Source organism: Branchiostoma floridae, chromosome 2 (assembly GCF_000003815.2).
Source record: "Branchiostoma floridae strain S238N-H82 chromosome 2, Bfl_VNyyK, whole genome shotgun sequence".
Taxonomy (NCBI): Eukaryota; Metazoa; Chordata; class Leptocardii; order Amphioxiformes; family Branchiostomatidae; genus Branchiostoma; species Branchiostoma floridae.
In genome coordinates this window covers 19,942,258-19,955,384 of record NC_049980.1, presented here as the reverse complement: position 1 = coordinate 19,955,384, position 13,127 = coordinate 19,942,258, and the positions used below count along the sequence as shown (strand labels likewise).

General features: G+C 39.7%; 2 protein-coding genes across 2 annotated transcripts in view; one reads left to right on the top strand and one right to left on the bottom strand.

Moving 5' to 3' along the window:
* Positions 1-6,033: 6,033 nt before the first annotated feature.
* On the bottom strand, positions 6,034-7,842 carry LOC118410242 (40S ribosomal protein S18). The gene is made up of 3 exons (XM_035811805.1): positions 7,647-7,842; positions 6,676-6,850; positions 6,034-6,254 (listed from the first exon to the last, which is right to left on the bottom strand). Exons 1-3 carry the CDS (start codon positions 7,760-7,762, stop codon positions 6,087-6,089), a joined length of 459 nt encoding a protein of 152 aa, XP_035667698.1. The 5' UTR covers positions 7,763-7,842; the 3' UTR covers positions 6,034-6,086.
* A 180-nt stretch (positions 7,843-8,022) lies between these two features.
* LOC118410450 (stomatin-like protein 2, mitochondrial) overlaps positions 8,023-13,127 on the top strand; it is a 6,684-nt gene continuing 1,579 nt past the window's right edge. Inside the window, exons 1-9 of the mRNA XM_035812181.1 lie at positions 8,023-8,170; positions 9,956-10,096; positions 10,647-10,746; positions 11,090-11,148; positions 11,470-11,542; positions 11,857-11,916; positions 12,049-12,105; positions 12,472-12,564; positions 12,903-13,001. Of these exons, the coding sequence (XP_035668074.1) occupies positions 8,099-8,170; positions 9,956-10,096; positions 10,647-10,746; positions 11,090-11,148; positions 11,470-11,542; positions 11,857-11,916; positions 12,049-12,105; positions 12,472-12,564; positions 12,903-13,001 (754 nt within the window). The 5' untranslated portion in view covers positions 8,023-8,098. The remainder of the gene's footprint in view (positions 8,171-9,955; positions 10,097-10,646; positions 10,747-11,089; positions 11,149-11,469; positions 11,543-11,856; positions 11,917-12,048; positions 12,106-12,471; positions 12,565-12,902; positions 13,002-13,127) is intronic.

Genomic DNA, 13,127 nt, shown 5'->3' with positions numbered 1-13,127 from the left:
ATTTGGTGTGATATTGTACCTTTCGAAACTCCATACATATGTAACGTTATATATACACAGGGAGTCATTCTTACAAACAATGATCGATAAAGATAGCAAGATGACTTGAAAGCAAAATGACGCATACACCGTAATAGCAGCCATGACAGTAATGATTTATCCCTATGAATGATTTGTTGGTTGTACCTAATTCTAACTACAAATTACCAGGCAAAGTAATTCAGCCTCGCTGATTTATCACTACTGACACCAAGTGCATATAGACTCACTCACGTGACTCCAACATATTGTCTGCCATGTTAGATGCTTAAACTTAGAAGTTCAAATCAAATCCAACTGTGTGATTATGATTACAGTCACGTGAGTAATATCTTAAACTGTACTCGCTACTGTTTTTACTCGTCTCGTACATGTGAACAGCCGTTACTAGCCACAGCTATCTGCTTTGACCGTATATTTGGCACATTCTCAATAAAACTTAAGTCTGTCCTGTCTGTGGTGCTGAAAACCTAGCTATTTTCGAACTCATTACCTTCAACGAATGGTCATTCGCCTCTTCTCTGTTTGTTTGTTTGTTTGTTTGTTTATTGAGATCTCCATTAGACTTAACAATTTTCTCGTAAATTCTTCCTGGAGTCCATTTCTACAGTTTACAAAACAGGCTACAAAACAAGCAAAAACATGAGTCAACATAAATGTAGAAGCATAAATAAGACGTATTGAAAGCAACTGAAGTGTCAAAATAAAAATCAATTCAATGAACTTAAGATAATGAGAAGGGGTCAGAGGTCATTGGTAAGATATATATAAGTAACAAAACATCAAATCGTTGTAACAACTGAAATGATATGAATTAAATAACCAAGTTGGTGTAACTGACAAAGAAATGAACAGTATAACTTAAACAAAGTAATTACATTGGTGGAATGTAGGTTTGTTGTTTGGAGTTTCCGTCTCCTAGGAGGATTTCCGACCAAGGATGCAAGGGGTTCCTCCTGCCCCTGACTCATGTGTCATGGCGGGTGCGTCATGCCCGAACATGCCCCTATGGCCTGTCGCCACCACAAAGGCCTGCCACTAGCCGCAGCTATGTACTCATTTACACCTGAGTTAGGTGAGGAAAGTCGTGTAAAGTGCCTTTCCCAAGGGCACACGGCAAGCGGATTTGAACCCCGGACCTCTCGGACCTGAGACCAACGCGCTCCCGATCGTGCCACGCGGTCTCACAAATCTGTATCTGTATCTGTATCTATATAGCCGGTATAACGGCCGTTCGGCGTAACACACCAGCTTCGCAGGCACGCGGCGCGGCAGCAGCTGGTTATATTACACTCAACGACTCATCACACCTAACTTTTGCACATCTATCTGCAAGCGTTCTTTAAAATTATCATTGCAGATGATTAGCAGCTACACTAATAACTATATACAAATTCAGCTACCACCAGTCCTTGAAGGGTCTATTTGTGTCGATTTTAGACCGAATCCAATTCCCAATGTGTGTTTTGAAAACGGAAGGTTAATTTCATTTGTGGTGGGAATATGTTGTGAGACTTAGTACATCTATACAAGAAGGTCCTAGTCATTGCGGCAGTTTGTTCTGTCGTTTCTGTTGGCGTAACCGTGCATGTACACTGTTAGGACGTGCCTCCATTTTCAGCTGAACAAGATTTACAAACGTTCTCTTTTAGTAATGTACACGACACGACACGGCGCCGTTCTATGTCGCGTATTCGGAAAGAAGTGTTAAATCCATATGAACAATGTGTTTGGGGCGGACGTGTAGTGGTTTTGTTTCGCCCTAAAATCTAATAGCCTGGATGCCAGCTTTATTCCGCACCAACTGATCGCTACCCCTGCTTCAAGGTTGGCACCGAGGCAACACATTTAGTAGCTGAGTGATTGTGACGACAAAAGAGGAAAACACATTTCGCAAAAAAAATCCACGAGTAAGTATTGGGATAGGAAAGGGCAACGATATACTAAATTGTTAATCTATCCGAGACATCTGAGTGAAAATACTTCAGCCTACAAGTAACAATTTCAGTTGTATCTTAGTATTTGTTGGAATATCATCCAGCTATCATTTGGATCCACAGGCATTTACCTACCTGAATACAGTTTCTGGGCAGGTAATAACTGCCTAGAATTCTTGAAGTCATTCCAACCACAGATAACAGGTCATCATCTACAATTTCAGAGGGTTCTTTTGGGGAGTGCATATCCGTTGTTTGTGTGGACGTCTAGTCACCAATAGCAGCTGCTCTAGAATAGAAGTCAGAAAAACTGCAACTAATCACCTTGTCACGGTGTCAGGGGGAAAGGAATGCTCATTAAACTTGTGATATATCGTGATCAAAACCACCTGTCTATAGATGATGACGTTGTGATACATCTGTTCAAAATATGTCTACCTCCTAAATGCAACTGGAGACTACATAAATTTAGACAGTGCGCCCCGCAATCTAGACAAGTGGAGTTGCGTGGAGGGCACGAATTTATTATAACCAATGGTGAATTGACATGGCGCTGACTGCGCACACTACAATCACCCCAGAACAGCCGTCTCTGTAGCTGGGCTAAGGACCGCAAAATTACAATGCACCGTGCACGGCACATTTGTTCAGCGAAAGGTCTTCAACCCCTGAGCCTCTCATCATTGATGATTACACACGGTAGTGGCACGCACAGTTATCAAAGATCTTGGCGTCACGATCTCAGCACCAATTGGGTTTGGCTTCTATGGGCAACATTACCTGTATCATTACTAGCGAAAAGTTTCATCTTTTAATTAAAGCCCGAATCTTATGACCGTGTACATTTGTATGACACAGTCTTTGTAATAACCATGTGTGCTTTGTGAGCGTAACATGTACCCTAGTAGTGAGTTATTCCTAACAGTGCCTTCCAGTGCAATAATATCATGTGATGTAAGTTGAATTGATTGAAATAAAGACATTCATAAAACACAACGATAAACCATAGATAAGATTTCCAAGCCTTTAACACTTTTCTGACAAATATAAATCGCTAATTTATGTATCAGTTGAGCGGAATATATCACTTAACTGATATTGAAAGATTTGCCCATCATGAATTTTAATCTGAGTCGCATATGTTGGAAATCGTTGCAATTAGGGCTGGGTATCGGTACAGCGTACCGGTACAAAACCGGTTTTTCTTATTGGACCGGTCCAGAAAAACCGGACCTGAAAAAATTAGGTGGACCGGATGTTGGACCGGTTAAAAAAATAACAGATTATTTGATCAGGTATTCACACGTTTTGGCGCTTGCAGGTGGAAGAAAATAACAAGAGTGAAGTAGAGCAGAGTTTATAGTCATTTCTACCAAGTTTTACAGCCAATCGTACAGGTGCAGTTAGCGTTGAAGGATTTCAAAACGCCAGTGTAAGTCTAATACTCCACCAAACAGATTTCTTTGTAGCGAAATACACCATTGGTATGAGTCATACTGCATCAGGTCCAGGTTCAGGTCCGGACCTGGACCTGATCCTTTGGACCTGAACCGGACCTGGACCTGAATTTTCTGTACCGGTACCCAGCCCTAGTTGCAATGCAACAAAATACAACATGCCCATGTACGAATTCTCTGACTACTGGCTCATTGTCGCAATAAAGTTATGGTTTGAGCATGTGGCTTGTGACGTATCATGAGTACATGAGACAGTGTCCGCCCATGTCATGATCAAAACCCGTGATATATGCCCGAGGGCAGTGTCGGGAGACTGATCCCCCAATTAATCTTTCTGGTCATATGGGAACAAAATGATAAAACAATGCTGTACAGAGTCACACATTTATCTACACCAACAACATAATAAGTACGTGTGAACCATTTTTGTACATACACGGTCTACCGTCGGTTAGTTTGACTTTGATGATTCCCGCTTGAAAAAATTCTACTCAGGCTGATGGTGCTATACCAGAACACAGCAGCGATAAGCTTTGAGGCTAGATCAAGCTACAAACAGCAGGGTCCCAAAAAGTAAGTTACCTTGTACTTCCAGGCATGCACATGGGTTGTTATCACAATTGAACTCATGTCTGTTGACATATCTTTGTCTGTGCATCATATCGTTTCGTCCGTTGCATACTATATCTTTTCCAATGTAACATTTGGAAACTATAGACTGGATATCATTCCAATAAACGGCCTCATACGAAATGTTCCTCAGAATAGCTGCTATCGACGTTAGTCGGTCACCAAACCCAAACATTCTCGATTTCATGGACTGATTCAATCAATAGAACCAGTTCATTTCCCTGCAAGCGTTTACCCTTGTGGTATCTCACTCGTTTTCACTAACCGCTGGAATATATCATACTCCAGCCTTACCATAGGGGAATAGCTGCTGGGTTTTGTCATTATGCGGGGCATCTCTCTTTTACACTCTGCTTCATTTGTAAAGTGGCCCATGCAGTGGAAGGGGCCGATGGGGACTAAGAAGCCAATTTCGCAGGAAACAAAGTGCCAATATAGTCTATAGACTCGTAGACATTGACAAACGGCACAAATTAGCTGAAATATACTACTAAGTGACGGCCATGGTCAAAATAGGGGAACTGCTGTCTAGGGTGCAACTGTTTGATTTGGTAATTAACGGTATTCCTTGTAGACAAATTCGCAGATCATGAATGAATAGTCGGCGAAGGTTAGACATCCAGGGAATAGAATACATCAAAAAGAAGTTACTCATCAAGCAACTGGATATGATTATGGAAACGGTCAAAAATCATATCCAGTTCCAAAAAAAAACAAATATCCAGTTGCTTGATTAACTGCTTTTTGGTGTATGGATGAACTGTTTCCCGTACGTGTTGATAAAATATAGGTTTAACCACAGGGAACATGATCCTTTGTGAAAAAGACAAGCGGCATTACAGGCTATCCTGCAGGTAGATACACCACTGGAGTCATATGTTCATTTGGTCATGTGCCAGAGTCCATAACTGGCAATTTGAGGGAATTCAACTTCCTTCCGTCTACAGTTCAATCCATTTACAGTGACTCCTACCAAGACAGGTGAACTTTCACAAGTTGTGTTTTAGCAGACACGGTAAGTGCATTAGATGCATGTTAGTCACCTTTAAATCTAAAAGTCAAGTCAGACGTTGGAGTAACATTACAATGAGTTAAACCAAAATTCTTCCCAGATCATTTGCTGTAGATATCCTAGACCACCCAGTTGTACAAGCACTACAGCACTGGGCTAGTCCACTACCTGCTAGTGGTGTGTGTGCAGGTCTGCAGCTGGTTCAGCTACCATTCTCATATATGCTGAGCACCTAGCTAAGAAATGGAAGGATGCCTACTAGCTAAGAAAGCATCATTTTTAAGTCCTTGGAACAATCCGGTCAGGGTTTGCCACTGTGGACCCATCATCAACATCTTACTGCAAAAGCAAGCACTCTGCTCATAACAAGCAGCTTAGCATGTAGCGTTGTGTAACCGTTTCATTTCCAAGCTGTCTTCCTGGGTTAAAGCCATTGGTCTGTAAAAAAGGCATAGTTCTATTTGTATTACAGGTAATCTTTCCTTTCACAAGACAGATGGGTTTTGTAACATCTCAACGGTATAGTACAGCTAATGTATTGTAACTTTTACATATTACATTATCATATTGAAGGACCTGTCACAACCTTTAGCTTTGCACATCTGCTGCATTGTAATTAGGGTACCCTAATAAAGTACTTGGTGGCAGTAAGTTTTACTCTATAATATTAAAATACTTAGTAGTTGGGAAGTTCACCATTTTTGTAAATTATACATAGACTTCTGTATTGATTGTGGAAGTTTGATAATTTCTGGGGATGTGCTATAATTATTGGTTATGTGTTATGTAGATATAAATACAATAACAGAAAATTACAAAAGCACAAAAATGTATTACGGAAAAAATGTGTGCAAGAAAACCCTAAGGAAAGTTTTACTTTTGAAACTATCCGATACATTGGACCTGCCTGGCTAAGATGGGGTTATTCAAGATTTGGAAGACAAGTAAGAACAAATTCTTCTCCATCTTTTAACACATTTATTTGCTGCTCCTCATGGGTTGAACAACATTCTACTTCTTCTTGGACACACCCACGGTGCGACCCCTTCGGCCGGTCGTCTTGGTGTGCTGACCACGCACACGCAGGCCCCAGTAGTGGCGCAGGCCGCGATGGGCACGGATCTTCTTCAGACGCTCCAGATCCTCACGCAGCTTGTTGTCCAGTGAATTGGCCATCACCTAGGGGAATGGGGAAAACAGGTTTTAAGTTGGACCTAAGCTTTCCAAATGTTGCATTTCAGTTAACCATTTACAGTTACTTTGGTAAGGGCTAAGAAAAAAATCATTTTATGTTGTGTTTCCTGTTTCAGTCCTGAAAAAATTAGGGTCAGTAGGTAAGGGTTATCTTTTTTTAAAATTCTTTTTATTAGACTTTGTCTAAAACTCTAGTGATACAATAGAGTCTAACAAAGCAATACTGAAATGCATGTGGACACTTACATTTTCAATGTCAAACTTTGATTTTGTGCATAATGTTTATACATGAGCAAAATCTTCAAGCAGATGTTCAAATGGAATAGTGATGTTTTCTGGCTGTCCTTTGTGAGATAAACAAGTTAGCAATGCTAAAATTTTGAAATTTACCGTATTTGGCACCTACCTGACTGTACTTGCCATCCTTGACATCCTTTTGCCTGTTGAGGAACCAGTCGGGTATCTTGTACTGGCGAGGGTTCTGCATGATGGTGATGAGACGCTCCACTTCCTCGTCACTCAGCTCACCAGCACGCTTTGACAGGTCGATGTCTGCCTTCTTGCAAACAATGTTGGAATACCTGTGAAGCCCAACAGAAACAGTTATTTTAACTCAATTTGGATGGAATGGGGGCTAGTGGAAAAGATGATCCTGTACAAAATACTTATAAAACGGTACCTTAAAATTAGATAGTGTATCGTTTTGGGTCGGGGATGCAGTTAAGGGTATCACTCTGGACACCCAAGACCTTTTGCTGTGACCAGTACAGCTGGTCTGTGAATTCTTACAATTTCATTCTTTGGGTTATCGTTAGCATTAAGCCTTGAAACAGTGCATGTCAGGCTAGTCTACATGTATATCTGTTAGTAACTTGTTTTCAAATGTTTGATGACGTTATGGTGGCCGGGAAATTTCACTCCTTGCTCAAATTATGTATCTGGTATCTACTGTACAATTTCTGGGCCGCATAGAAACAAGTTACATCCGTCCCTTCATGGAGACCATTGAGAGGAATGCTTATGGCATTGACATGTACAAACGTGATAAGAGTCAAAACGATTGGGTCTTGTTCAAGTTGTTGCTATCTTACTCTCAGCTACTACTAACCCAGGCCATGGCTAAATCCTGAGTCTATACGACAGAAATATAATTTGTGTCCACTTTCCTGCGGCAAGGCGCTTTAGGCCAGGTGTCCCTTACATGCAGGTCTGCATGCCCTCTATGCTATATCTATGGATAAAATCTCTTTGCCTACTTCTTAAAATAATGAAAGCTGCATGGCAGCTATAGCTAGCATACATATGTCTGCGTCTGTACACGAGGTCATGAAAAATTTGGTCAAGTCAGTTTGGTACCGCGGCCACTTTTCTTCTTACCTGCGCCCAACACCCTTGATCGATGTCAAAGCAAACATGATTTTCCGACGCCCGTCGATGTTGGTGTTCATCACACGCAAAATGTGCTGGAATTTCTCGGGTATGACCAAACTCATGGTGATTTTCTTTGCTTCTTCCTGAGGAAGAACTCACCGTGCCACGAACAAAATGGCGGAAAGGGCCAAATCCATCGCGCATGTCCGTGATTTCCATCCGGAATATTCCATTATGCTGTTTATTTGAGGCGAGCTTTTGTAAATCCTACTTAAATAATCAAAGTACCTAAATTTTTCGACTGTACATAACTGATTTATTTTGTAAGACTATTTATAATGTTATAAAGAAAAGATGTATCGAAATAAAGTATTAAAATCGTCTAAAGCGGGTTTCATTCGAAATGTTTCCCCACTATTGAGAGTGAGTTGTGCCGTTGACATTACAGAGGTGACAAGATGGCTGGTGTTGTAAGAAGTGGAGCACTCAGCATGGCACTGAGAATCGGGGCTAGAACCCGTCCTCAAATGGTAATATGGTACATTTTGGACATGTATTACTACCTTTGAAGCATCGAGATTCAATGTTATCTATGTTGTGTTGATCTGTATCCTTACAAACCGAATTTCATCAAATGAGTTACATCAACCTCCTTGGTTACATCATTTCATTATGTAACGTTACATGTGCATATGTGTTGTGCATGTTGGATGGTGCTTTCTTTTATCACCATGAACAAAACGTACGGTATCACAGGCCTAAATTATGGCTTTATCTTGTTCACCTGATCAATATAGATACAGAAAAGTTGTGTGTGCTTTGTTGAAAATCTCACAAATTATGCAAGTTTAGTTATGCAATTAGGCACAAATAGAAAATACAAGTTTGGTCATACTGATAGAGAATATTTTCCATATTTCTGAGATGATGAAAAATTGGGTTGCATCCACAGAAATACCAGTTTTTCTCCCAACTTGGTCGTACAGCACCGGAAAATATCGTACTAAATTGTTACCCACCACACTGCTCACAGTTTGGTATACAATTGCAACAACTTTTGAACAAGCCAGGTGTGCCTAAACACCACAAACGACCACAAACGACTCAGAAACACCACAAACGACCACAAACGACTCTAATATGCAGTGTATATGGGTCAAAAAACCTTGTGTGGCGCTCTGGAGCATTGTTTATACATTTATGAATTTAAAAAATGCAGCAAGTCCTACGTATTCACCAGTTATTTCGAGTTAGTCCGCCGGTTTCAAGATCGAAGTGCTGTCAATGAATGTGTGCTTGCATTTGAGGCTGAAAAAAACGTAGTATACAAGTTTTATAAGTTGACAATGATAGAGTAGTGCCATGCTATAATCTATGAACCAACAGCTTCCATAGTTTTATCGCCATGTCGTCTATGGAACCGAGGAAGGTATCGAGAACTTCCCCATGCAGACCCCTAGCACGGGCGATCCAACATGGCGGCCAAGAATTGCTTTGATCTTCAAATAACTGGTGAATACTTAGGACTTGCTGCGTTTTTTAAATTCATAAATGTGTAAACAATGTCTCCAGAGCGCCACACAAGGTTTTTGGCCCATATACACTACATATTAGAGTCATTTGTGGTGTTTCTGTGTCATTTGTGGTCGTTTGTGGTGTTTAGGCAGACCGGAACAAGCCCTTTCACAGAAGTCAGAATGCATGTGCAACGACAGGAATTCTAGGTAATAATATGCCTACAAAAAGTAAACAAAATCCGTCTGGACGTTGTTATAAAATGACTAGATCGAATCAATAGTCAAGACAAGGACTGTTCACTTTTTGTGGGCCTTACCCTTTGGCATATTACTGCCGCTGCACATGCGTCCTGACTTCTGTGAAAGGGCTTATTTCAAACGCTTAAGAATTTTATGGGTGTATAAAACCCACGTATAATTAATTAAACCTGGTTTTTAAACCAGGGTGCTACTGCTACCTGTGGCAGAAAAGCTTGAGGGGAACACCTACACATTGCTGGAGGATGGAAACAAAAGATTGTTGCGGGACCCAACAGGTCTGAACACTAGTGTACAGCGGGGTCCTCTCTCCTTCCCTTTTTCCTCCTTGTATTATGTAATAGCAATCATACAGCCTGCAACGTCATTGGGTCATAACTTCCCCTCCAACAACAGAACGTAGAGTAGTAGTATCTGATTGCCTGAGAGGTGACCATTGCTAATGCTAGTCTGAACTTGATAAGCCATTGATAAGTAGATCTTACAAGTGTATATAGAAGACCAACCAAAATTGTGCCTTTTTTTGGTTGTTGTTTACAGGGGCTGTTTCCCCAGACAAGTCTGACCCGTCTTGCGCGACATGCCAGTGGTCTACCAATGAACACTGTAGTCTTGTTTGTTCCCCAACAAGAGGCCTGGATAGTGGAGCGGATGGGCAAATATCACAGGATTTTGGAGCCCGTATGTGCAAATTAGTTTTCAGTTTTTTTGTTGTAGAAGGAATTGTTTATTGTCAAGAAGCATGGCAGGGGCCTCTTCATTAATTGAAATAATGGTTGGAGTTACCGGTATGCACAAAGAGTAGGTGTAATACTAGGTTGCAAATCTAATATAACCAACTGCCACCACATGCCTATGGGAAGATGTTGAATTGAAAGGTATTTGTACCTGCTAAACAGTACATTATTGAGATTCAAATGTAACCATCCCTACTTATGTTAGATTCAAACACATCTATTCTTTTAAATACCTGGTAGTCTGATATATGCTACATATGCAAAAGTATAGATGTATTCGGAACTGACGTAAGTAGGGACGGTTACATCTGTGCTTTTTTTGTGTAGCTTTGATAAAAGACCCCACTTAAAAAGTTAATGAGAGAACTCTTTGAACAACTATAAAAAAGCAAATGATTTGATTGCTACATGTTGTGAGTTTCTTGACAAGTTCTTCGCTTTTTGAATGAAGGTGTAAAATGTCAGATTAAAGCTTCTCTTACATTCTGTTTCAGGGTCTCAACCTCCTCATTCCAGTTCTGGACAGAATCAAGTATGTTCAGTCCCTAAAGGAGATAGTAATTGATATTCCAGAACAGAGTGCTATCACAATAGGTGAGTTTGACAAATCTGTATATGAGTAAGAGTTTGCCTCCATTCTGTGTACAACAAATATATTAGTGTTATTATGGTTCAATATTAGGTCCCTTTTTTTTTGTTCATATTTTACTAATTCAGAAAAAAATCCAACCCTCAGTAGAAATTCAATGTAATCCACAGCACAGTCATAGATGAAAATCAAGATAAGATATTATATACCAAAATATACCAAATATGTCTACTGTAAAAACAGTTGGAGAACGAGATTTTAAAGATTTACCCTAGCACCATTTCTGTCAGACTGCTTCCATGCTATAAGACCTATAAACTGCAACCATTGTATTATTTTTCTGTTCAGATAACGTGACCCTGCAAATAGACGGGGTATTGTACCTGAGGATATTGGACCCATACAAGGTATTCAGAAGAAATGCGGTCAAATTTTCTGTGTAATTTGGCGAGATAAAGACTTGTTATTTGTAGCAATGTCATAGCAACAGCTCATAAAATATTCATGCTTGCAATAGCTGCTGACAAGGTCAATCCAATTTAAAGGCTACTAATATATAGGATCTTCCTGTGTAAGTTTAACAAAAAAATAGTACATGTACAAAGAAAAACACATTTGAAAGTATAACATCTTTTCCTAAAAGGAAATAAACCTTTTGTTGAATATGACTTGTTTTTATTTTGCGATTATGTTACATCTAACATCTTGTATTTCTGGTTTTTTTTTAGTCAAGTTACGGTGTAGAAGACCCAGAGTATGCTGTAACACAACTTGCACAGACCACCATGAGGTCAGAAATTGGTAAGATGACACTTTGGATATACAATTCCACATATATATGTAATAATGTTGACATGTACAAGTTGTTGGTACATAAGATGTTCTTGTTGCATAGTGGATTAATACCATTCTCACCATATAGGTCAATAGAAAAAGCATAATAAATGTATCACCATATTATAAGATGACTACCATGCTTTTCCTTTTTTTTCTACAGTTGATTTTTATGCCTTGATAGATAGTGTTAAAAGGTGGAACAATAAGAAAAGTACATGGTATATGCATGTTATATTAGGCATTGAAGTAATTGATTGTACTTGTACTTTATTCCACAGGTAAAATTACAATGGATCAAGTTTTCAAGGAAAGGGAGGTCCTGAATGTTGCTATTGTAGGTAAGTAGACTTTCTTCAATTTATTTGAAATTGGCAAAAAAAATTGACAGGACTGTTTTGTTGACAATGTTTTGTTGGAGACTTATATCTAGCCAGTCTTATTGACAATACCATTGTTCATGGTTCTTTCAGATGCCATCAATCTTGCTGCAGAAGCCTGGGGAATGAGGTGTTTAAGATATGAAATACGTAAGCTGACATCTCCAAATAATCCTAAAGCAGACTTTTCTGTTAGATAATAGTCTTTTGTGCTACATTGTACAAATTTGGAAGTTGAAAACAGATCTAAATGGGTTAAGAATTATCCTGTACTATGTTGCTGCTGTTGTTAGGCTGATTGTCAGTGGTTTTTAGGGGACATGTGGGTACATGTATCTTAAAATTTGTGCCATTATTTGAAAAAGTGCAAAGGATTTGTTCATAGAAGTATGCTTCCAAAGTGATAAACATCACATACACAAACAACTATATACACCTGCTAGTAGTATGGAATACATATCTATGTTTGTTTATATTGTCCATGTACTTAAAGAAAAATGTACATGTTAAATGTAGGCGACATTCAGATGCCTGATAGAGTGAAGGAGGCCATGGTCATGCAGGTGGAGGCTGAGAGAAAGAAGAGGGCAGCCATTTTGGAATCAGAAGGTTTGTCAAAAGTACAACGATTTGTCACTACAGATGGCCACAGAGCTTATATGTAATGAGAGTGATGGCTACAAGTGATTGGCAGAGTGTGAATTAAACTTTTTTTAAAGTGAATATTTTTTAACATGATGGAGGTGTGGCCATTCTCAAACATGGGACCTCCAGATTCATGTCCCATTCAGGGCAAAGCTAGGCACTTTGAGTCACCATGGCACAAAATTGGTACCTGCTAGGGATCCAGACCCATAAATATTGAAGCCCATGAGATTTGTGCACCTTTACTTCTTTGACATTGTTGCAAAGACCTATCAAATAACACTTTGCTGCTAATTGGACAGGTCTGAGGGAGGCAGAGATCAATGTTGCTGAGGGGAAGAAGAAAGCCCGCATCCTGGCATCAGAGGCTGTCAGGATGGAAGAGACCAACCGAGCAGAAGGTTGATACCAGTCTCCTCTTTTTTATCTTCTCATTTTGTAGACATGTAAACTACATGTACTGTTACATGTACATAATTATGCATGTGTTTGTTTGGTTTGATTTGTACAATGCTACAGTATTGCTA